This window comes from Cutaneotrichosporon oleaginosum (genome assembly GCF_008065305.1).
Source record: "Cutaneotrichosporon oleaginosum strain ATCC 20508 chromosome Unknown ATCC20508_contig08, whole genome shotgun sequence".
NCBI classification, from domain to species: Eukaryota; Fungi; Basidiomycota; class Tremellomycetes; order Trichosporonales; family Trichosporonaceae; genus Cutaneotrichosporon; species Cutaneotrichosporon oleaginosum.
In genome coordinates, this window is record NW_027072177.1 from 721,969 (window position 1) to 743,766 (window position 21,798).

General features: G+C 59.7%; 5 protein-coding genes across 5 annotated transcripts; 3 read left to right on the top strand and 2 right to left on the bottom strand.

Moving 5' to 3' along the window:
• Positions 1-2,650: 2,650 nt before the first annotated feature.
• On the top strand, positions 2,651-5,974 carry COLE_07901 (uncharacterized protein; the record flags this gene model as incomplete). The annotated part of the gene is made up of 8 exons (XM_018425381.1): positions 2,651-2,808; positions 2,910-3,001; positions 3,035-3,274; positions 3,332-4,449; positions 4,488-4,800; positions 4,835-5,118; positions 5,152-5,898; positions 5,939-5,974. 8 exons carry the CDS (start codon positions 2,651-2,653, stop codon positions 5,972-5,974), a joined length of 2,988 nt encoding a protein of 995 aa, XP_018278876.1.
• A 389-nt stretch (positions 5,975-6,363) lies between these two features.
• On the top strand, positions 6,364-7,513 carry COLE_07902 (uncharacterized protein; the record flags this gene model as incomplete). Its single annotated transcript, XM_018427529.2, has 5 exons — positions 6,364-6,462; positions 6,495-6,736; positions 6,796-7,335; positions 7,369-7,428; positions 7,462-7,513. 5 exons carry the CDS (start codon positions 6,364-6,366, stop codon positions 7,511-7,513), a joined length of 993 nt encoding a protein of 330 aa, XP_018278877.2.
• Positions 7,514-8,190: 677 nt separating this feature from the next.
• Positions 8,191-10,952, top strand: COLE_07903 (uncharacterized protein; the record flags this gene model as incomplete). The annotated part of the gene is made up of 6 exons (XM_018421372.2): positions 8,191-8,533; positions 8,568-8,736; positions 8,772-9,768; positions 9,803-10,737; positions 10,772-10,836; positions 10,870-10,952. 6 exons carry the CDS (start codon positions 8,191-8,193, stop codon positions 10,950-10,952), a joined length of 2,592 nt encoding a protein of 863 aa, XP_018278878.1.
• A 115-nt stretch (positions 10,953-11,067) lies between these two features.
• On the bottom strand, positions 11,068-15,913 carry COLE_07904 (uncharacterized protein; the record flags this gene model as incomplete). Its single annotated transcript, XM_018420837.2, has 8 exons — positions 11,068-12,106; positions 12,141-12,923; positions 12,958-13,095; positions 13,154-13,980; positions 14,014-14,535; positions 14,566-15,038; positions 15,071-15,765; positions 15,804-15,913. The coding sequence occupies 8 exons, from the start codon at positions 15,911-15,913 to the stop codon at positions 11,068-11,070; spliced, it is 4,587 nt and encodes a 1,528-aa protein (XP_018278879.1).
• A 266-nt stretch (positions 15,914-16,179) lies between these two features.
• Positions 16,180-21,756, bottom strand: COLE_07905 (uncharacterized protein; the record flags this gene model as incomplete). The annotated part of the gene is made up of 4 exons (XM_018427530.2): positions 16,180-19,605; positions 19,642-20,984; positions 21,042-21,330; positions 21,376-21,756. 4 exons carry the CDS (start codon positions 21,754-21,756, stop codon positions 16,180-16,182), a joined length of 5,439 nt encoding a protein of 1,812 aa, XP_018278880.1.
• Between the last annotated feature and the right edge of the window lie 42 nt (positions 21,757-21,798).

Genomic DNA, 21,798 nt, shown 5'->3' on the forward strand with positions numbered 1-21,798 from the left:
AATGAAGGAAAGAAAGGGAAGGCTGTGCACGGCGCTGGCGTCGTACCGTCGTAGGTGGTGGCGGTGGAGACGAATCTCCAGCACCACCGTCATCGTGGAATTGCCTCCACTCTCCGTGCCTCGGTGCAATCCGCCAACAACAAGGCCGCCATTGATCTTATCATCATGCTTGAAACCGTATTATCTCGGCGGTCCGGTGTCTGACTCGCCATGGCTCGGTCCACCTCACGGATCACCGACCAAGCTGTCCGAACCCCGCTGGCTGCCATTCCCGTGACGCGCACCAACGCGTCACAGGTGCTGCGGCCTGCCCATGGGAAGGGAGTGACGAATCATTCGTACCTGGAATGTCCCACTACTCATCTGATGACGTCCACTTGCTTCTCGAATTCTCGAGCTTCTGGCGCCTGACTTTTGCGGCGCCCGTGCATATTCAAACGCCGTCAGCCACTCGAGGTCTGTGTGCCACCCGTAACGCTGGCACGCTCGTTGATCATTGATCATTGATCATTGATCAATTTGAGCACCCCTGCGTCCGGTGGCCCGTGATGGGATCGATGACGGAGCATGTGGGCCGCACGTGGCGCTCCTTGTGCGGAGCAGCCATTCTCCACGATCAGCTGAAACGCGTCCAGACTGATAAACTGCGCAACGGATGAATGGACCTACATGTGTGTACACGCAATGATAATCAAAGGTGAGCCAAATCAATCCTACACGCCGACAGAATGCGGCGTACGCGGCCATGTGGCGCACGGGCCGTACGGGCCTGCTGCCCTCCGGCCTCCAGGATCCGGCTGTGGGATCTGCTCCCTTCGACATGCCACAGATGTACAGATCATCACGCCCTTTGATTTCCCAACGCGCCCGACCGCAATTTGTCGATCCCGGATCGTCGTCGGGCTCCCTCAGCTTCGGACTGCGGCGCAGTACGCGCAGTCAACCGCTCATACGAAACTCAATCCCCCATGCACCGCAGCTTTGCGTCTCGGACGTCGGACTTTGTAATGTCGGGCCGCCGAGCTGCCGAGAGCACTTGCCCCCACTCTTACGTACACTGAGGATTTCTGAAAGCGACCCTGGCGTCAAGTTTCGCCCTGCCAAAAGGTGAGTGGCATGACTGGACAACCGTGCCTGATTCGCCATGTCGACCTGGTGGACCCTGCATATCCCTGCCATCCATCCCCGCGACCCGCGCGACCCGTGCTTTCTGTCATTGTTCCTTTGCATCCCTTAGCCCTGGGTCTCGACCTCCCTTTGCACGTCTTGGATCGTGGAGAATTGGAGCAGCGGTCCCGAAGAATGTTCCCATCACTATGGCCTCGTCTAAATTGCTTGTACAGTAGATCGTAGACCTTACGTACGTCGTCTACAATACGACGCCCTCGCATGGAACACGGGTTTGCTCACGGGTGGGCTTTCCAATAATGTACATAGTTGCGTGGTGCACGGGCCCGGCCAAGACGGGGGCATGGTGGCGTTGAGTGGGTGAGAAACGTGGAGGTTAGTCAGAGGTGAGGCTGACCAAAAGGAAGGATGGGAGTGAGACGCGTACCTGGGAATGTTCCCTGCATGCGCCCCCTTGCCTTGCCCCTTCGCCCACCTCATGCACCTCATGACGCTCAGCTGATTTTTGGGCCAAGATCAAGGATCCTTTAAGGGTAGAGTGCTAATTGTGATTAGCGAATGTCCGAGCATTTGGTATGTTCTCCTAATTCCCCAAACCTCTTTCGGCACACGGCACACGGCACGCAGGGGGCGCAAAAGGCCGCAAGGCCGCGAAACACGGGGCTTGGACGGAGACGGCCATCTCTTGGCTCGCTCGTCCCGCCCCGCCCGAGCTCCGCTCCCAGTCAACCGCAGCAGCTCCGCAGCTCATTCGAGCGCTCTCCTCCGGCGTGCTCCAAGCCCCACCTAAGCGACCCTAATCATTATCATTCCTGCCAGTCTAATCACACTCTAATCCAATCATCCTTGTGGCCTTGTGGTGCTCGCAACAAGGTTCAAGGTCTCACATCCCTCTCCTCCTGCCGAACCTGCCTCCCATCCTTCGAGCCCTCTCGTAACAATAATTCTCTACTCGACTTTGTCTTCTCGATATTGCGCTCTGCCTCCTCCACCTCCTCGTCACTCCTCTCTCTCGTCTGCTCGTCGCCATACACGCACGCCGTCGACTCTCCATCAATCCTCCCTCCTCCTTGCTACTCGGCTTCATCTCACATATCACATTCCGTTCCTATCTGCCTCCCTCGCTCCCGTTACGCTAGTCTTTGCTTCTACACTTCACGCCACCTCATTCCAAGACACCATCGCCTCCCCGCACTTGCACTCAATCCAGCGCGCGCGCGCTCTCGTGCACCTGCGTATATACCGTCCGCGGCCACACTCGAGACCACCCATCACTTGCACACTGGCAAACGGAGCGACAAACCATCACGTCTGCACAGACTGTCACAGCCTGATTCCGACATTATCGCCCCGCCGTCGCAATGTGGGATAAACGCGACGACAAGTAAGCCTCCTTCCTTCCTCTTTGTCCTTGTCCTTGTCTGCGTTTAGCAGCCAGCAGGCGTGTGCCATCACTCGCCGCGACCATGTAATGAATGTCCCACATCGCCCTACCGCGCTACCGCACGCCTTCCCCTCCGCCATGCTGACTCTCGCTAGCACCGACTATTCCCAAAATACCCTCAACGCTGCGGCCACCGCCTCGACAGCAACATTCGTCACTGCCTTTGCAACAAACGCTGCCGTTGCTGGTGCCCAACTTCTAGCATGGATCATCATCCGAGGATGGGTCAAGGCAGTGTAAGTATTCACGCTCACGTGTTCACTTAGCCTTTGGCCATTTAAGCTTGAGGGGCCGTGGCTTCCATTCGAGTCTGCATCGATCGAACAGCTGACACCAGCTATGAGCCTCGCACATATATCCCGGCACGAGAAAAGCAGGCGGAGCCGTTGGGCAGAAACCTCATCTTGCCCATCTGGAAGATCATCAAAGGTGCACCTAATGAAAGCGTGGAGCTGACCGCAGCCGACCCGAAAGACATTTTGAGAAAGAATGGTGTCGACCCCTACCTCTTCCTTCGCTTTGTAGCGATGCTCGCCAAGGCCCTCATCCCCATTTGGTTCGTGTCTTGGATCGTACTCATGCCCGTCAACTCGGCTCGCATGAGTGGCAAGGACGGCTTGGACCAATTCACTTTCGGAAATGTTGCTAGGAACCAGCAGGATCGCTACTGGGCTCACCTCGTCCTTATCTATGTCTTCAATGGTGAGTGTATATTCGGTTAATTGTTCAGGCCCGTGCATAATTAGCTGACTCACACAGCTTGGTGGTTCTATCTTATCTGGAAGGAGATGGCACACTGGCTGGAGATCCGTCAACAGTATCTCGTCTCGCCGTCACATTCAAAGCTCGCGCAGGCAAGCACCATTTTGGTTACCGGCATTCCTGAACACCTCATGGAAGAGAGAGCGCTGGCCAAGCTGTTCTCTCATCTTCCTGGCGGCGTCAGGCGAATCTGGCTGGTCCGCAACCTCAAGGATATGCCGGACGTGTACGACCGCCGCGAGAAGGCGTGCAAGATTCTCGAATCTGCTCAAGTCGAGCTAATGAAGAAGGCTTGCATGCGTAAAAGGAAGCTTGCACGAGAAATCAAGAAGGCGACAAGAAAGGGGCGGCCTATTCCGGAGCACTGCACAGCACCAGCCAACCCACCCAACGAAGATGGTACGCCCCTCTCTCTGGCGGACGAGCTCGTGCCACGGAAAGACCGACCGCTTCATCGCCTCAAGCCGCACTGGGCGCCGTTTAGACTTGGTTTCTTTGGCATCGGGGAAAAGGTTGACGCCATCGAGTGGGCACAGAAGGAGATTGTGGAGTGCACGGCTTTGCTCACCGAGGAGCGGCAGAAGCTCGCCAAGGACATTGACACGCCCGGTTTCAGCAACGAGAACTACCCCGCACGCTCCTCAGCCTTTGTCCACTTCAACCAACAGATTGCTGCGCACATGGCTCAGCAATGTCTGACCTACCAGCAGCCATTCCGCATGAACTACCGATACATCGAGCAGTCACCCGAGAACGTCATATGGGGCAACATGAGACTCAACGCGTACGAAATCAACGTTCGCCGGGCAATCTCGTATGCTATCACGGGTGGCCTCATCTTTGCTTGGGCTCCTCTGACTGCCCTCGTCGGTGGTCTTGCCAACGTTGTCACTCTCGTCGAGAAGTGGAAGTGGCTATCATGGCTCATCGGCGACAGCTTCGGCAAGCAGCTTCTCCAGGGTATCTTTACCGGTATCATTCCTCCAGTGCTTCTTGCCCTCCTCACGATGATCTTCCCAATCGTTCTACGTCTTCTTTCCACGTTCCAGGGGACGGTTAGCAAGACCGAGGTTGAGCTTGACGTCATGAACCGCTACTTCGTCTTCCTCGTCATCGTGAGTCCAGCAATGCTGAAGCTCTGCTGACATTTTAGCACGCTTTCCTGATCACAACGCTTGCGTCCGGTCTCGTTGCTGCCATCAAGCCGCTCATGGATAACCCGGCTTCAATTGCGTCGATTTTGGCCACCAACCTTCCGACAGCGTCTACCTTCTTCATCACTCGTATCCTCCTCCAATTTACTGGTCTCATCGGCAACCTCCTCCAGCCTGTCACTGTCGTTTTGTACTACGTTCGCGTTATCCTCGGAGGCGGTACTCCCCGCAGGATCTTCAACTCGCGCTATCAGCTAGAGGAGCCCGAATTTGGCACCGAGTACCCCAACGTCACCGTTTATGCCAACATCAGTGAGCGCTTCAGCACCTCTCCTATTGACCACAGTGATCACGTATATGATCATTTCGCCCGTCATCAACGGTTTCGGCGCCTGCTTCTGCATGCTCGCCTACTTTGTGTACAAGTACCTGTACATGTGGGTCATGGACCTCCCGCCGTCGGCCGACACTGGCGGCCTGTTCTTCCCGAAGGCAATCACTCAGATCTTCATTGGCTTCTACATCCAGGAGGTTTGTCTTTGCGCGCTCTTCTTCCTCGCCCGCAATGAGCAGAATAAGGTCTCCGCGCTGCCACAAGCCATTTTGATGATCATCTTGATTGTCCTTACGGTGCGTAAGCTCTCACATGTCAGCTGACCCTAGGCCGCTTTCAACTGGCTCATTAAGACTATGTACAACCCCTTGAAGGTCTCGCTTCCCCTTTCCATGGCCGACCTGTCGTACGGCATGCCAGACGCCGGGGAGGAGCTCAAGCGTGCAGAGTCTCGCGGCGAGATTGTGCCCAAGCCGCCTGTCGAGGAGAAGCACCCCGAAATCGAGGATGTGCACTGGGACAACACGGCTCTCAAATGGAACGAGGGAGCAAGCTCGGGCGACGAGGTCGAGCGCACCACCTCGGCGACCTCAGCAGGCGACTCTACGTCACCCTGCAATCCGACGCCGGAGAAGAAGATGTCATACAGCGATCCTACACCGGAGAAGAAGCCGTCGTACAGCGAGGAGGATCCTCATCCTCATCCTCAGCCATTCCCGCAGCAGCATCCCGAGTCTTTCGAGCTTGCAGAGATCGGCGACTCCAAGCGGCGGCTGAGTCGGACTCGCCGCAACTCGCGGATCTCGCTGCGGCGCCGGAGCAGAGTGGATGAGGACGAGGAACCTGAAGAGGACCCCGAGACGCAGTACTTTGCTCTTCCTGGTGGTCCAGGCGTCATCATTCACAGCGCAGAAGAGGCTGATGATCCGGGCGCGTTCTTCCACCCCGCCACGAAAGATCCTCAGCCCCCCATCTGGCTCCCTGTGGACGAGCTTGGGCTGGGTGCCGAACAAAATGCGGCCAACCTCGCTTTGGGGGTGAGGTCAAGCACCAAGAACGCAACGATGGGCTCGAAGGTGAGTTGTTTTGTCAAGCAGGGGCCAAGCTGACAAGCAGGGTCAGGTCAAGATCATGGGCGTACCGCCTGAGTAGTTGTACAATGTAACTTGGGGTTGAGGCGATATCTAGATTATAGTCAGCATATGCATACCATCTAGGATGCGATATGTCATGCGGTGTGTAGGTTTGTAGCAGCATTTCAGCATATCAACAGTCGGGAGGGTACCCAACCCTCTGGGTCATGGCCGGGGTACGGAGATGCGGACAAGTCCGATGACGTGTTGTTGGATCGCGCTCGCGTTCATGAACGTTGCTGGGAAGGTCATGTACTTTCTCCCACTACCGCCCACTCTCCTTCCTTGTCGTCTCGCCCATCATGTCCGGTGAGCCAGCAGATTTGAGGGGTTGGCTGATACCAGGCTTCCAGCATGCCGGCGTGACGAAGGGTTGGCTGCCTTGAGGATGAACTGACCGCAGGTATCATGGTCGTTCTCGGCATCACGACGCTGACAATCTCGCTCCTCGGCGCCAAGCCCTACGCTCACCTACAACTCGTTCCCCACATCACAAAGTACCGCCAGGTGCGCTTCCCCTCTGCCGTCACTGACGGAAGTACTGGCGAGCACCGTTGCATCCATTCGCTTTCGCCAATAGCACCGAGCTCCTTGTTGGCGAGCTGCTACTATACAACATCGGGCGGGGTATAGAACGCTCCTTTGGCGGACGCAAGTTTGCCTCCTTTGTTGTAGTGAGCACGGCGATGAGTGCAGCACTCTGCTTCGTCACTCTCGTGCTCCTGCATCGTTTTGGCCTCAACGCCGTCCCCGCTGGCCCGTATGGCCTCATCTTTTCATTGTGAGCCCACTGAGTCCCCGCCTTCCTCTCTCCTCCGTCCCTCGCCCCTCTAACCCCAGGCTGTGGCAATATGCCCGCACCGTCCCCTCGCTCTACACTTTCAAGGTATGCGGCGTGCCTTTCACCTCCAAGATGTTCGTATACATCCTCGCCGCGCAGCTCGCATCAAGCTGGATGCCTGGCTCCATCCTCGCCGCCTTCGCCGGCCTTCTTACGGGCTATCTCTACCGAACAGACACGCCATTCCTTCTCCCCTCACTTAATCGTCCGCGCCGTCTTTGGCGCCCTCTCAAGGCTTATCGCATCCCAGAATCTGTCTTCCGCCTTCTCGAGCGTCTCTTCGCCCCTCTCATCGGCTCAAGTACCGCTCCACGCCGCTCATCTAGAGTCCTGCCTGGCCAGGTGCGCGATGGGCGCGAGGAGTTTGAAGGGGGCATCCGCGGTCTCCTCGCTGCCCGCGCTGGACTGAACACGCCCGCGAGGGCGCCAGAGACTGGCACCCCCGAGACGCCGGGCGGCGGCGGAGCGCGCGCTGCCGTGGGCGAGTGGGTCACGGGACGGGGCGGGGCGCGGGCTCCGACAGAGGCCGAGATCACAGCGTGAGCTTGTAACCAGACGTGAGCTGACAACAGAATCTCGAGCATGTTCCCCAATTTGAGCCGCGACGCCATTGTGCAAGCCCTCCAACGACAGTAAGTGCGATTCATCACATTGACTGACTCCAGCGACTACAACACGGCGCTCGCGGTCGAGGCACTGCTCGAGCAAGGAGGGTAGAGTTTGATAGACCAGGTATCGTGATGCTGGGTATGATAGAGCGTCGTGGGTGGGTATGATGGCCGTGGAGGGAAGGTGGAGCTGGTGGCCGACGGAGAAGTGGCGTGTCACTTCTTCTCGGCCTCGGCCTCGTTCTTGGCCGCCTGCGCCTCGAGCTCGCCAAGGTGTGCGAGCAGCGAGTCGAGCCGGTCCTCGATGTTGTCGGCCACGTTGCCCGCGGCATCAAGCTGCTTCATGATGTCGTCGACGTCGAGGCTGTCGTCCGAAGAGCGAAGAGCGTCAATGATGGGCGCGAGCAGCGCGCGCTCCTCGACCGAGAGGGAGGAGAGGTCGATGCCCGCGACCGAGTCGGCGCCGGCATCGCTAGCTGCTGCGTCGGTCGCGCTCGCTGATTCGGGGGTAGGGTTGACGCCATTCGCAGTGGGTGCGCCATTCGCGGATGCTGTGCCGCGCGCATTGGGCGGCTCGCTGCTCGCCATAGCTTGGGACACAAGGTCGAGGTCGGAGAGGGACATGTTGTGATGTGGGTAGAGCGATGACACACCATCATCATTCACGTATCTTCGTCGGGCCGGATATACGTCGGGATTTCCGCGCGGGTTACGTGTGAGGCGCATACCTCCACCTCTGCTGTTTGTGTCGACTCTCCCCATCCATCCACTCACTCCACAACGACAATGGCCTACTCGGTCGTCGTGTACGCGCTTGACGTTTCGCCGTCGATGGTGGGCCTCACGGCCGACCTGATGGGCGGCAAGGCGGCCAAGCTTGACCTGGGCAAGGAGTACATTGCGCGGATGTGCGAGCCCAAGATCCAGAGCGGGCGTAAGACCGAGCACGTTGGCCTGGTCTCCTTTGGCGGGCGGACGCACAACCAGGCCAACGCTGCATGGGTCGCCCAGCACGGGGATGAGGACCCACCGTATATCGCCGTCAGCAGTGATGTGGCGATCCAGAGCGCGAAGCCCAAGATCCTCGAGGCGCTCATGAACCTCGAGGTAGGGGAAGAGGAAGGGAATCGTGAGCCGCTGCCGCCGAAGTCCGCTAACGTCAGCCGTGTCCGCGCTCATGGTTGCGCTTGATATGGTCGAGCATCACAAACACACGAAGCGGTGGACCATTGAAATCAAGCTCGTGACGGACGGCGAGAGCAGTTTTGTGCAGGAGGAGTACGAGGAGGCAATGAAGCGGCTCGACAAGCTCGGCGTCAAACTCACAGTGATGTAGGCGCCTAAGCTTTTCCGTGGGCTGACCCCAGTGGGATCGACTTTGACGACCCCAAAGTCGCCGTCGACAAGAGCAAGAGCAAGGCGAAGCGGCTCAGCGAGAAGTTCTGGCGCGCTTTCGTCAAGGGCTTGCACGAGGAGATGTCGCGCGCGACCGACTCCGAGATTTTTCTTCCGCAGCTGCTCGTGTTCCACTCCGAGCTGGCCGAAGCGCGCCGCCCGCACCCCGCCACAACGGAGGGCACAGTCAGCAGCATCAAACTACACATCGGCGCGGAGGGGGTCGACGCGGACGAGGCGATCTCGATCCCGATGCATTACTCGAAGGCGACGATGAAGGCGCGTCCTCCAAGTCTGAGTAAGACATGGAAGACCGCCGTGGATGTGCAGACGCCTGCGCGTGACGCGGAGGCGAGCCAGCTGCTGAGCCAGCTTGAAAGCCAGGGCGCCGACGCGTCCGGGGCTATATCAGGCAAAATCAATCGCCATATAGTGTATTTCATCCGGAAAGGCGGAGAACCTGCCTCCACGCAGGCTACGCAATCGCAGTCACAGACGCGGATTGAGGACGACCCGGACTTTATTATTGGAGGGCGTAGACAACCGCAATCGCAATCACAAACGCAGACGCTATCACCCACCCAACGCACAGAGGAGGACCTAGAGCCCGTGGAGAAAGAGGACCTCGTCAAGGCGTGGCGCTTTGGCTCGTCGCTCATCCCCGTCGAGGCGGACACGTTCGCGCCCCTCCGAACCGAGAAGAGTGTCGAGGTGCTGGGCTTCATCCCGCAGGCCAACGTACGCAAATACATGCTCATGGGGGAGGTGCGCTACCTGTGGCCGGATATGTCATCGAAACGGGCACAGATTCAGTTCTCAGCGTTCGTGTCAGCGCTGTACACGACGAGCTTGGTGGCGATCACACGATTTGTGGCGCGCGATTACGCCGAGCCAGTGCTGGGTGTTGCTTTCCCGGAAATGGACTATCGCGGCGAGAATCAGCGCCTGGATCTGATGTACTGGATTAGGGTGAAGGCTGGGAGTGAAAGAGAGCTGACAACAGTTGCCATACGCCGACGACGAGCACAAGTTCTGGTTCCCGAGCTTGGAGAAGTATATTTCGACAACAGGCAAGCAAATCACGGAGCATCCCTACATCCCGACAGACGAGCAGTGCAACCTCATGGACGAGTTAGTGTCGAAGATGGACCTGGACACAATCCCACCGCCCGGCGAGGAGGCTAAGGAGAAGACGTCAGACGACTCGGACGAGGACGACTCCGAAGACTCGGACAAAGAGGAAGATGATGAGGAAGAGTCGAAGACGTGGTTCTCGTCTGCGCGCGCCGTCAACCCCGCAATCCATAGGATAAAGGAGGCGATTTTCCACGCGTCTCTAACCGCCGACCCCGAGGCGCACCCGCTCGGCCCCCCACACCCCGAGATCACGCAGTACTTCCACACGCCCGCGCCCCTCGCCGACAAGGTGGAGAAGCTGACGGAACGGCTCAAGGACGCGCTCGACATCAAGAAAGTGCCGCCGAAGCAGCGCCGCCAGGCGAACAAGGAGGTGCTGCGCGACGACGAGGGATTCCTGGATATCGACGACCTTTTTGGCGGCGCGCCGAGTGTGCAGAACGTGACGGTGAAGGAGGAGGGTGCGGGAGGCGGGGCCGAAGCGAAAGCCAAGCCTGCAGACAACAACGACAGTCAGGGCGACACCAAGCCCACGGTCAAGGCCGAGCCTGTGTCGCCTCAAGCCAAAGCCAAGGCCAAGCCCGGCCGCCTCATTTCCAACGAGCGCCCGCTCGAGGACTACCGTCGCCTCGTGCAGGGCGAGGGCGACCTTTTTCGCAAGGCGATCATCGACCTCGCGGCGGTCGTCAAGGAGAACGTGGCGGCGAGTTTCAGCCGGCAAGCGTTCCCACTTGCGCTCGAGTGTCTCGAGGCGATGCGCACGACCGCACTGACCTTCGAGGAGGTAGAGACATACAACGAGTGCGTTGAGTCTGCGGGGTGGGGCTGACGGCAGCGCGATCGAAGATCTGGAACGGACAGTCAAGAGCCCCGGGTTCAAGCACCCTGACTTCTGGGATCGTGAGCTCCTGCGTGGAACACGGCTGACGGTAGACTTTGAGAAGGCGGGCAGTAGGGTCGCACGGATTAGTGAGGAAGAGGCTGAGGCGGCGCTGGAGGAAGAGGAGTATGACTAGGTGTCGTAGTCGTTGTAGCATGAATCTGTTGTGCCTGTGTCCTGGCCTACTGATGTGTACTCTCACGCTTCAAGAGCAAATCAAGACCGCTTGTGCATCATGTCTATAAAGTGGATCAGAGTTCGTCCTTGCCACGGTCACCGAGGGGAGCCTGGGCCTCCTCGGCCTCGGGGGGCTGCTCTTCACCTTGCTCGGCGTCCGGCTGCGCACCGCCCACTGCCCCTGCCCCAGCACCGCCCGGCCCGCTGGCAAGGTCGTCCACGTTCGCCGCCAGCGCTCCGTCCCCGAGCGTAGCTGCAAACTCTGCGATCTCACGGTCGTAACTATCCCACTCCGGGATCTGGCGCGCGCGGCTCAGCTTGGGCTCCTTGGTCAGAGGGTTCTGGCACAGGTCAATCGTCTTGGCCGTGGCGAGCGACTCGTCCGAGCACCACGTCTGGCACCACAGCCAGTCGCGATCGAGCGTGTAGATGGGCAGTTGGCGTTGCATGGCGTTTGGCAAGTCCTGGTCGAGGTTGGCGAGCGAGTTCGGGTCCGCGGACAGCGCCTGGTATGTGCCGCGTAGGCGGTCGCCGGCGGCTTGGGCGCGGAAGCGGACCAGGTCGACGACGTACAGCGCCGAGATGTGGTATGGTCGCCCTTGCAGCTCCTTGGCCCAGTAGCCGGTCTTCCAAAAGCGGAAGCCCTCCATCTCGGTACGGTCATCGCCCATCGGCGGGTACGCGTACACGTGGCCGTGGAGGTCGAGGTCGACGAGCGCCTTCATGTCTGTGCGCACAATCTGGTCCGCGTCCACGAAGATGACCTTGTCGAGGTCCATGGGGAAGAGGACGTCGAGGAAGAGAATCTTGTACGCCCAGATGATGCGCTGCTTCTCCGTCTGCGCGCGCAGCCAGTGCGGCCACTTGTACGTCACGAGCTCGTACTCGAACCCGTACTTCGCCGAGAAGGCAGGCAGGAAGCGCAGGAAGGTCGGGCTGAGGAAGTTTTCGATGAACCAGAACTTGACAGTCGAGTCGGTGTGTTTGAGCACGGAGAGGATCATGATCGACGCGAAGCGCTCGTACAGCAGCCCCGATGCAACTGTGAAGATGTTAATGTCGGCGTGGCGCGATGCCGGCTTGACCTCCTGTATTCCGACAAGCGACTTGAGCCTGCCGTCAGCGTCTCGCTACACTCTGGACTTACTTGGAGACGATTCCGCCGACAACAGACACACTGGTCTCTGGGCTAGCCAGCACGTCGGCATCCTCCATCCCCGGCCGACGCGTGAAGCGGGGGTAGAGAGTCATGCCGTCAAAGCTGTCCAGGCGGATCTTTGTTCCGCTGACATTCACAGGCGGTGAGTCCCACCCATCCGCGCCAGCGCTCTCGATCTCGTACACCTCTCGCCCACGCCCGGGCCTAATGGCAAAGTCATACACGCCCGGCCGCGCCTTGAACTGGAAGTAGCCGAGGTTGGCCATGACTTGTGTGTCGCTAACGGTCTCATTCGTCGACAGCTGGAGCTGCAGCCCTCGCGGAGGTGCCGAAGCCGACTCACGCGCGTGCCCGTCCACCACGAGGAGCTTCAGGTCGAATGCGACGGTGGTCGGCGCCGAGAGGGTGGAAAGGAGAATGTTGTCGAGGTCCAGCGGCGAGTCCTTCGGGCTCACAATCCAGGATGGGGAGACTTCCATGCCCAGGGTGTAAATTGGAGTCGACGGGAGACCGTGGAAGGTCGGGGCTGGAAGCACTTCGTTCCCGTCCACGTCGAAAGTGAGGGATGTGCGCAATGCGGACCGATAGAATCGCTTGACCTTGAACTCTTCCGCCTGAATATCCGGATCGAGCCAGACGGTGGTGGAAACGCTGTCAAGAGACGACAACCACTGGATCAAGGCAGACCATCTCTGCGCCTCCTCGGACACGGGGTCGAGCACAGCCGCGACGCGCACAAGCGCGTCCTCCTTGTTCCCAACCGAGAACGAGCTTCCGTCAGTATTCGGAGTCACTTGCCACCCACATCTCGCCCTCGTCAATGCCCTCGTAGTCGCGCGAACGGCCAGCTTGCTGCTGCACCCAGATACCTTCAGAGCCCTGGGGCATGTACGCGGCGGCAATGACTGACGACGCAACGGCGACCATGTCGCCAAAGTCGTCCCTGCTATCAGCAAACGACATTCATCTGGCTCCGCCTCTCCCCGTGTTCATTAGCTTACCTGGGAGTATCAGCTCCGACGTATGTCTTGAGGAGGTTGACGACGGGCTGCACACGCTTGCGCAATTCGTAAGCCTCAAGGGCAGCGAAGTCGTCCGTCGTGAAGTGCTTGGCGTTGATTATACGGCCATTGATGAGCAGACCGAGCCCCTTGAGCCCGAGCTTGTCCGCAACCTGCGGCCCGACGGTGCTCCAGAACTCGGCAGCGAGCGCCGTGTCGGGGCTGCTCCATCCCTCAGCCAAGAAGCTGTTGAGCGGCGCGTCGGGGTCGGAGTGGGCGCGGATCTCGCCCACGTCAACGAGGTTGGTGCGGATACGTGACACCTCCTCCATCATGTCAAGCAGGCCCTCGGCCTGGACCGAGCTGTGCTCGTTTTTCGCAGTAAGCTGGAAGAGCAGGGTGCTGAGACGCGGGCCGGGGACGTTCTTGGATGCCTCATCTGGTACGTGCACGAAGGAGACGCGGGTCGCGCCGCCCTCGCGGTCGATGTTGCGCAGTGCGCCCTCGAGCAGCGCGTGGCCCTCCTTGCTGTCGAGGTCGCCGACCACCCACACAGAGAGCGGGGTGGCCCGGCTGGCGTCTACAGGGTAGATGAATTGCTTGGCGAGCACCATCGCGGTCCCGTCAAACACGTCCAGGACGCTATACGCGCGCAGATCGTTGTCCGGCGACGGGATTATCACCTTGTTCCGGCGCTTGCTAGTGGTTGGGAGGTCGTAAAAGAAGGTGCCGATAGTCTCCTTGGTCGGGCCCTCACCGGCTTGGAGCGCCTCCTGGAGGTACCCGAGCTGCGAGGATACAACGCCCTGCAGCTGGTGCGTCCATTGCTGCTATCAGCTGCGTTGTAGCGCAATACTCACGTTGTGCATCGGCGAGTGGATGCCGTTGATGAAGACGTGTCCTGTAGCCGAGTCGGCAGGTGTGGCACCCAGACGCTCGAGGTAAGCTTTTGTGGCATTCAGACGCTCGCCGAGCTCCGGAGAAGCGAGAACCTCATCGAAGCTGAGGAGCTCCTTGCCCTCCTGCGTCGCCTGCGCGTGCATCTGGCCATAAAGCTGGCGGACGACACTCAGGTCGACATTCTTAGCTTTGACGCCAGAATTCGCCATAACAATGGCCGAGCACAGCTGCTGCACGGATGTGGCGCCCTGCATATCCGCGACGTAGTAGAGCACGCGCGCCATCTGCGCCGACGGAGAGTCGGGACTGTCGAACATTGGCACAACGCCCATGTGGATGGGGACGTTGCGTTGGACGAGCTGCGCAATCGAGCCGGCCAGCGTCTCGGCGCCGCGCATGGTCGCGAAATCCAGCACCGAGATGGCGTTCCACGCATTCAGCCGCACGTAGTGCAGCTGTCCGGGGTAAAGCGGGCGGAGGAACTGGGGTTAGCTAGCCCATCGTTTACGCACAGATTGTACCGAGTCAGGCCAACGCGAGTATGCGATGTCCTTCTCGAGGTCGTTGAGGTACAGCACCACGCCGCCGCCCTCCGCGCGGTCACTAGCGTCTACCAGACCCTCCAGCGGGTCCACATCCGTCGCCGCCTCGCCGATGAGCTTGTCCGAGAGGAGCTCGTACGCCTGCTTCGACGACAGACCGAGCGCCATGAGCGAGTTGATGTGGTGCCGCTCGCGCCGCACAATCGAGAGCAAGCTGAACGCATTCAGGTCGCGCTCGTGCACCGCGCGCCCGTTGATGTACAGTGCCGGCCCTAAGGGGCGCTTGAACCCGAGGCGGAGGACGCGTTTCCGGATCGACGCCGGCACCTCGACTTTGCGCGCCAGCGCGGCGGCGTACTTGGGGATGTCTTGGGTAAGCGACACGAACGCGGACATGGGATTAGACGCGGCCTTGATGAGAGCCGTCGCCGCGATGCCGATTTCTAAAGTCAGCACCTTCTTACGCCCGACTCACTTCCAGCCTCGCCTTTCCGCAACGCTGGCTCGTTCCACGGGTCCGCGCCAAGCACGTCCTCGAACGGGTCCTGCTGTTTGTACTCCTCCGCGCTGCCAGAGGCCTTGACCTGACGATCATCGACCACAAGGTAGTCTGTCTTCTTGAGTGCCATCTCGACGCCGTACCCCGAGAGCTTGGTGCGCTCCTCCCCCGCCTGAGGAGCGTAGCGCACGGCATACGAGAACTGGGGGTGGGCGGCATGAAACTCGTCCAAGAACTCCAAAAACGGCAGCGACGCCTCGGTTGGCGCATAGTAAAGAACCGCAGAGAGGGGCTCGGCGCCGCGGACGCGATCGAACGGTCCCGGCTCGATGGGCGAGGGCACGTAATCGGCCGACTCGATGCCGTGCGTCACGGCGCGCGCGAGCTCTTCGGCGTCGCAGTACACGTGGCCGTGGAACTGCACCCACGACGCGCAGCCCACGTCTTCGTCGTTGGCGGAGAAGGCCGCGGCGATGCGCGGCGCGGCGGTGTGCAGCCCCAGCGCGAGCCGGAACGTGTCCCGCTCCGCGGTTAACAAGCCGTGATTGTCCAGGAGGGAGGTGGCGCGCTCGAGCGTCGCTTGAGGCGTGAGAGAAAGTGGGGCTAGGTGGAAGGACAAGAGGTGCAGAACGTCAAAGTAGGATGTCGGCGACTCGTCGTAGGCCACCTCACTGTCGAGTAAGTCGGGGTCAACGGGGCGGGCACGCACAGGATCTCAAGGAGGAGTGGAGGAGCTGACCAAGCCGTCTCGACTGACACCGAAAGCGGCGGCGCCGCCAAGGCAGTGGCGGCCGCTAGGGCTGCCGCTAACCATTTCATGATGAGTGAGCGATGTCGAGATGTCGAATCAAGGGGAGGATATCCGAGGTGACGTGCCAGCCGCCGTTCTCTGCGTGGAGGTGCGGGGACTCCACGTTCCTGATACCTCCACCGCGCTTCAAGTTACGAACAGTGCTGGTAGAGGGAGAAGCAAGGATGAGAAAGCGAGACCACTGTCAATGCATGGTAGGGTATACACACTATAAAGGACTGGTCAAAGGTAAGCTCGCGTTTCGTCAAGTCGTTCGGCTCGTAACAGTCGTCGTTTAGTTGTAGGCATTAGACCGCCGGACAGTGGATAGAATGGAGCTCGCACGCGAGCGGATCGATGCACCGGGCGTGTTGGGACGAATAGGGGTGGCAGGTGTGACGCGGCCCGAGTCGTGGTGACCTCCAACGTGCCCGCCGACTTGGTGGCGGCCGTCGCAGCAGGCGCGCACGTTGTCGAGGCCTTCGAAGGACGCATCTGGGTCATCGTCCTCTTCGTAGTCCGTCGCCGTCGAGATCGGCGCGCCCTTGTACGCGCCCTTGTAGCGGTGACCGCCAAAGTGCGGCTGTGGGACGGCGTGACGACGCATATACGTATCAGCGGCTGTGGATGCACGTGCACGCATGCTCGAGGCACGGCCGCTCGTGCTCATGGCGCTCGCTGGACGTGCAGGCCGTGCTCGTGGGGTCGACAGCATTTCGCGGTCGACACTGCGCACGCTCAGCCGGCTCTGGTTCTTGACCGGAGAGCGCAGTGCCCCGTGCTCATCAGGTATAACGCTGAGGCGGCGTGGGCGCTCCGTTGTCCCTCTGGTGGCGAGAGTTCCCCCCGTGCCGGTGCCCTGCTGCAGCAGGAAGTTCAACGCTGAGAGCCAGAGGTCATGGCGCTCCTTGGTCGGGGCCGTCAGCTGAATCTCACGGCCAAGGGTCGAGATCACGATGCTCTTGACGTAGAGGCCAGGCGGCGTGGCGTTGAAGTCGTCAATCTCGCGGATGCCCGAAATGAACACGCTCTTTGCCTTGGATTCGGTGGCACCACCACCTCCGGGGTCTTGCGAAGACCAGTACAGCGTCTTTGTGTACGGGTGCACCCAGAAGAAGCGTTTGTGCCGGTTCTCGGACATACCACGGCCAATGGTGCGGCGCGTGTACTTGTGGAGATACTCGCCAATCATAGTCTGCGTAATTGCATGAATGGTAGCGGGATCCGTCGAAGGCTGACGAGGAGCGCCGCCACGTCTTTGAGCGACAAGGCTGTCGACCGAGGAGGTGAAGGAAGGCGCGCCCTCGCGCAGCTCCCGCAAGTCGGTTACGCTTGAGCTGGCCGACGTGTACCCGCTCATTGTGCTCTGACGCGGGTGCTCGTTGATGACCTGTGTCGCCTTGCGCTTGACCGACTCTCTCGACTTTGCCCATGCGTCGGCGTCTGTAGTCCTTGAGCCACCCTGCGAGCGGAGGCTCGCCTTGGACGTCTCTCGGAAAAGCTTTTGCGGCGGGTGTATTGTCGCGGTGCCGTTCGCGACACGAACGGCAGGACCGGCAGAAGAGGGAGCGGAGCGGCGATTGCGGCTGTAGGTGGAACCAGTCGGCGAGACGGCGCGGGCAATGCCGTCGGCCGGCGACATCGCACGGGCCACGGGGACGGGGGGCGGACCCATCGACATCTTCTTAACCAGAGTACCGGGAGGAGGAGGTGCCGAGGGAGGAGGAGGCAGGTGCATCTTGGGAGGGCGAGAACGGTCAGCTGATGGAGTGACGGGAGTTGGTGGGGATGGACCCTCGTCCTCGCCGTCCTCGGCGGAAAGGTCACGAGAGCGAGGTACACCGGCAGCGGCGTTGCCTTCAATGAGCCGGGGCGATCGCGAGCGTTCGCGAGGCGGAGGGGGCGACTTGAGGAAGTCATAGTTGGCGCCCGGACTAACGCGGAACAATCCAAGGTCGGGCGTGCGAGGAGAGCCTGGGGAGGTAGTCGGTGTGGGCACGTTGAGTTGCCTGGTGGTAGGGGTAAGGGCACGGTCGCGGTTGGGAGTCTGAGGACGGCCACGGGCCGGAGTTGCTGGAGTTTCTGTGACAGTAACGGGAGCGTCCTTGTAGACAATTTTCTCGACGATTCTGTCCACAGGAACCTCACGAACAACCTCCTTCTCAATGATCCGCTCGACGGGCACCTCCTTGATGACCTCGATTTCCTTGATGACCTCAAAGGGCACCTCCTTGGTGACCTCCTTGATCACTTCGACGGGAACCTCGACCCTCTTGATGACCTCTACAGGGACCTCCTTGATTATTTCCCTGATGACCTCGACCGGTACCTCCTTGATGACCTCAACGGGTACCTCGACCGTCTTGATCGTCTCCTTCTCCACGATCTTCTCCACCTCGACAGGTCGGTCGACGATCTTCTCGACAACAACCTCAACAGGTCTGTCAACGAAGACCTCCTTGATGACCTCCTTCTCCACCACTTTCTCGACGAGCTTCTCGACCTCGACGGGGACCTCGACGATCTTCTCGACGACACGCTCAACGATGACCTCCTTGGGTACCTCGACCGTCTTTTCGACGATCTTCTCCACCTCGACGATGCGTTCGACAGGGACCTCGACGGGCACCTCGATCTTGGTTTCGACAATCTTTTCAACAATTTTCTCAACCTCGATCATGCGGTCGACGGGAACCTCTTTGATGACTTGCTTCTCGACGATTCTCTCAACGTCGACGTTGACGGGAACCTCAACGATCCGCTCGACGATTTTTTCGACCTCGACGATCTTGGGGACCTCGACCTGTCGCTCGACGACCTTCTCGACAATCTTCTCGACCTCGATAATTTTGGGAACCTCGACGACCTTCTCGACGAGTTTCTCGACCTCGACAGGCTTTTCGACAATGACCTCCACGGGGCGATCGATGATTTTCTCGACAATGCGGTCAACAGGTACTTCCTTGATGACCTCCTTCTCGACAATCTTCTCGATCTCGATGATCTTGTCCACTGGTCTGTCGACAAATACCTCCTTGGTCACAATCTTCTCGACCTCGACAATCTTTTCGACGACCTTCTCGACCTCGACCTCCTTAATGATCTCGACGGGAACCTCTTTGATGACTTCAACAGGCACCTCCTTGATCACTTCCTTTTCGACAATCTTCTCGACGATGACTTCGACTGGGCGGTCGACAATCTTCTCGACGATGACTTCGACGGGACGGTCCACAATCTTCTCGACGATCTTCTCAACGGGAACCTCCTTGATGACCTCCTTCTCGACGATGCGGTCGACGAAAACTTCCTTCTCGACGATGCGATCGACAAAGACCTCCTTCTCGACGATGCGGTCAACAGGGACCTCCTTCTCGACTATCTTCTCGACGAAGACCTCGACAGGGACCTGAACCTCCTTGATGACTTCTCTCTCCACGATTCTCTCCACGGGCACCTCCTTGATGACCTCGCGGACAATTTCACGGTCGATGGGACTCTCGACAGTGCGCTCGCGTACCTTGTCGCTAGACTTCATGCGCGATATCCGGCGAGCCTCGTAGAAGCCTGTGCCAACGGCAGCGGCGCCGAGGCCGAGCCCAAGAGTTGCCCCTAGACTGCCGCTGAATCCGCCAGGGCGGCGCATCAGAGCGGAGTGGTCCTGGTCACTGTCCTCGTCCGAGGCACTAGAGTCCTCACCCGCAGTAGCCGTGGCGTACGCCTCCGTGTCAGTAGGCAGCTCCGACTGGGTCTGTACAGGTGTAAGCGTGCCGACAGTCTCGCGGGCGTCCTCGAAGTCGGTCTCTGCGTCGGTAGTGTCCGTACGGAAGCCGTCGGCCGTGGCAGGTCGCGCGGGGAGCGGTATCGTGCGAGTGTTTGGAGTAACTTCGCCCGAAACGTCGCGGGCAGGGGATGTACGGTCCATGGAAGGAATGGAGGGGCGCATCGTCTCCGAGGGGCGTATCGTGGCGGTATGTTGACGCGACCAGTCGTCGTCGTCCGTCATGACGCTAGCATCGGCGTAGGACGATGATGGCTGAGTCAGCTCCAGGGCTAGAGGAGGACCAGCAAGGGTGAGATCTTGAGATTGGCGTGAGAGGTCGCGGGAGAGACGTAGAGCGTCAAAGCTAGAGTCGGAAAGATTGCGCGAGTGCGTCGGTGAGGCGTTGTCAAAGTCGTCCCCAAGAGAGTCGGCGAGGTTGCCGCGTCGAGCCAGAGGAGAGGCATGCTCCGGCGAGCCCACGCGGTCAGGACGAAGGAGATCAGGTGTGCCAGGAGAGGATTGGAAGCTGGCATCGGCCGCAGAACCGCTTGCGCTGAGGCCAGAACTGGACCGAGGGAAGCCAAGCTTTCTAGATATTGTTGATGCAAAGCCACGACCTCCACGACCGCGGCGTCCGCGGCTGGGCGTCTTGCCGCCGCGAGCCTTGAGTGTGGATTCCTCGGCACCACCAAAGGCACCAAACTCGTCGACGTCCTCAACTTGCTGCCTAGAGTTGAGTTGCTCCTTTAGCTGGGCAATCTCCTGCTGAGCCTTCTCGTACTCGATGCGAAGCTCCTCGGCGTACATCTCACCCATCGGTGACCGAGACATGGACTTGTTGGGAGTGTTGTCTGGCGAGTCAAAGTCTGACGCGTAGAGCTGCGAGGGAGAGAGCGCATTGTCGTTGGCATCAAAGCCTGGGCGCTTCCGGAACGACATATCGTCGTTGAAGACGTCGTCGGAAGAAGTATCATGAGTAAAGGAGTGCACCAAGGGGCTGCCCTCGCGCACGCCGCGCTTGTCCAAGGCCTCCTTGTCCTTGCGCATCCTCGTGAGGTCATTAAGCAGGTCACTCTTATCGCGGGTCAGACCTGCGTGAGTCTTGCGAGCCTGTGCCATCTCGGTCTCGTGCTTGACCTTGAGCTCCTCGACAATCTCGCGCTGACGTTCAGCCTCGAGCTTGTGGGTCTCGGCAGCCTCGCGGACAGCAGCAAGAGTCTTGGCAAGACGATTCTGCTCAGCGGTCGCCTTGGTCAAGCTACCGGTGACATCGCCGTGCTGACCGCGGAGTTCTTGGAGATTGACTTCAAGACTCCAATTGACGTCCTTTAGTTGGTCTGTGTGTCAGCAGGCAGGAGCGAAATGGTATGACACCCCAGTCAACAACAACGCACCTGCGTTGGCTTCTGCGGTGCGTACAGCGGTGACCAAAGTGTCGCGCTCGGCCTCCCATGCGTCTTTGGACTCGGCGATCGTTCGGTCGCGCTCATTGAGAAGCGCTTGCAACCTGCGCACCTCGTGCAAGAGGTTCTGCCCGATCTCTGTCGCAAACTCCATGTCCATGGCGCGATGCTGATTTACATTGCGTTGTCGTCGTGTGAGGGTGCTTGGTGGTGGCCCCGTGTCGTTGGCTTTTACGGGTGTGGCCAGGGCGGGCACGGGAGTCATGGCCACGTCAAGGAACTGGCGGGTCAGCTGGGTGCGAACACAGAAGGCAGACGAGCTCACCTCTGAACCGTGAAGGTCACGCATGATGTCCTGGTTATCCGATTCCCAACCCTTCATTGCATCCTCGAGCTCACGAAGCTTGGCGCGGGTGTCCTCGCTGATGTCGTCACCATCCTGCTCGTCACCGAGGGCTTTGATCCGGTCCTCAAGTTCGCTTTGTTGGGTGAGCAGACGTTGGCCAAAGCTGCCCACGTTGGCGAGCTGACGCGACTTGTCATCGAGGATAGCCTGGAGGCGTGTGCGGAGGGTTGCAGTGTTGAGGTCGGGGGTGAGGAGCTCGGGTGATGGGGTGTGCTCTAGGGAGCTGGTCACGACGACATTTGGTCGGTGCTGTTGTAGTGGTGTTCTTGCCGCCAATGGCGACGTGAATGGGTCGTCCATGAGGCAACTAGGCCCACGACTGGGAGGAAGGGTGTTGGTGAA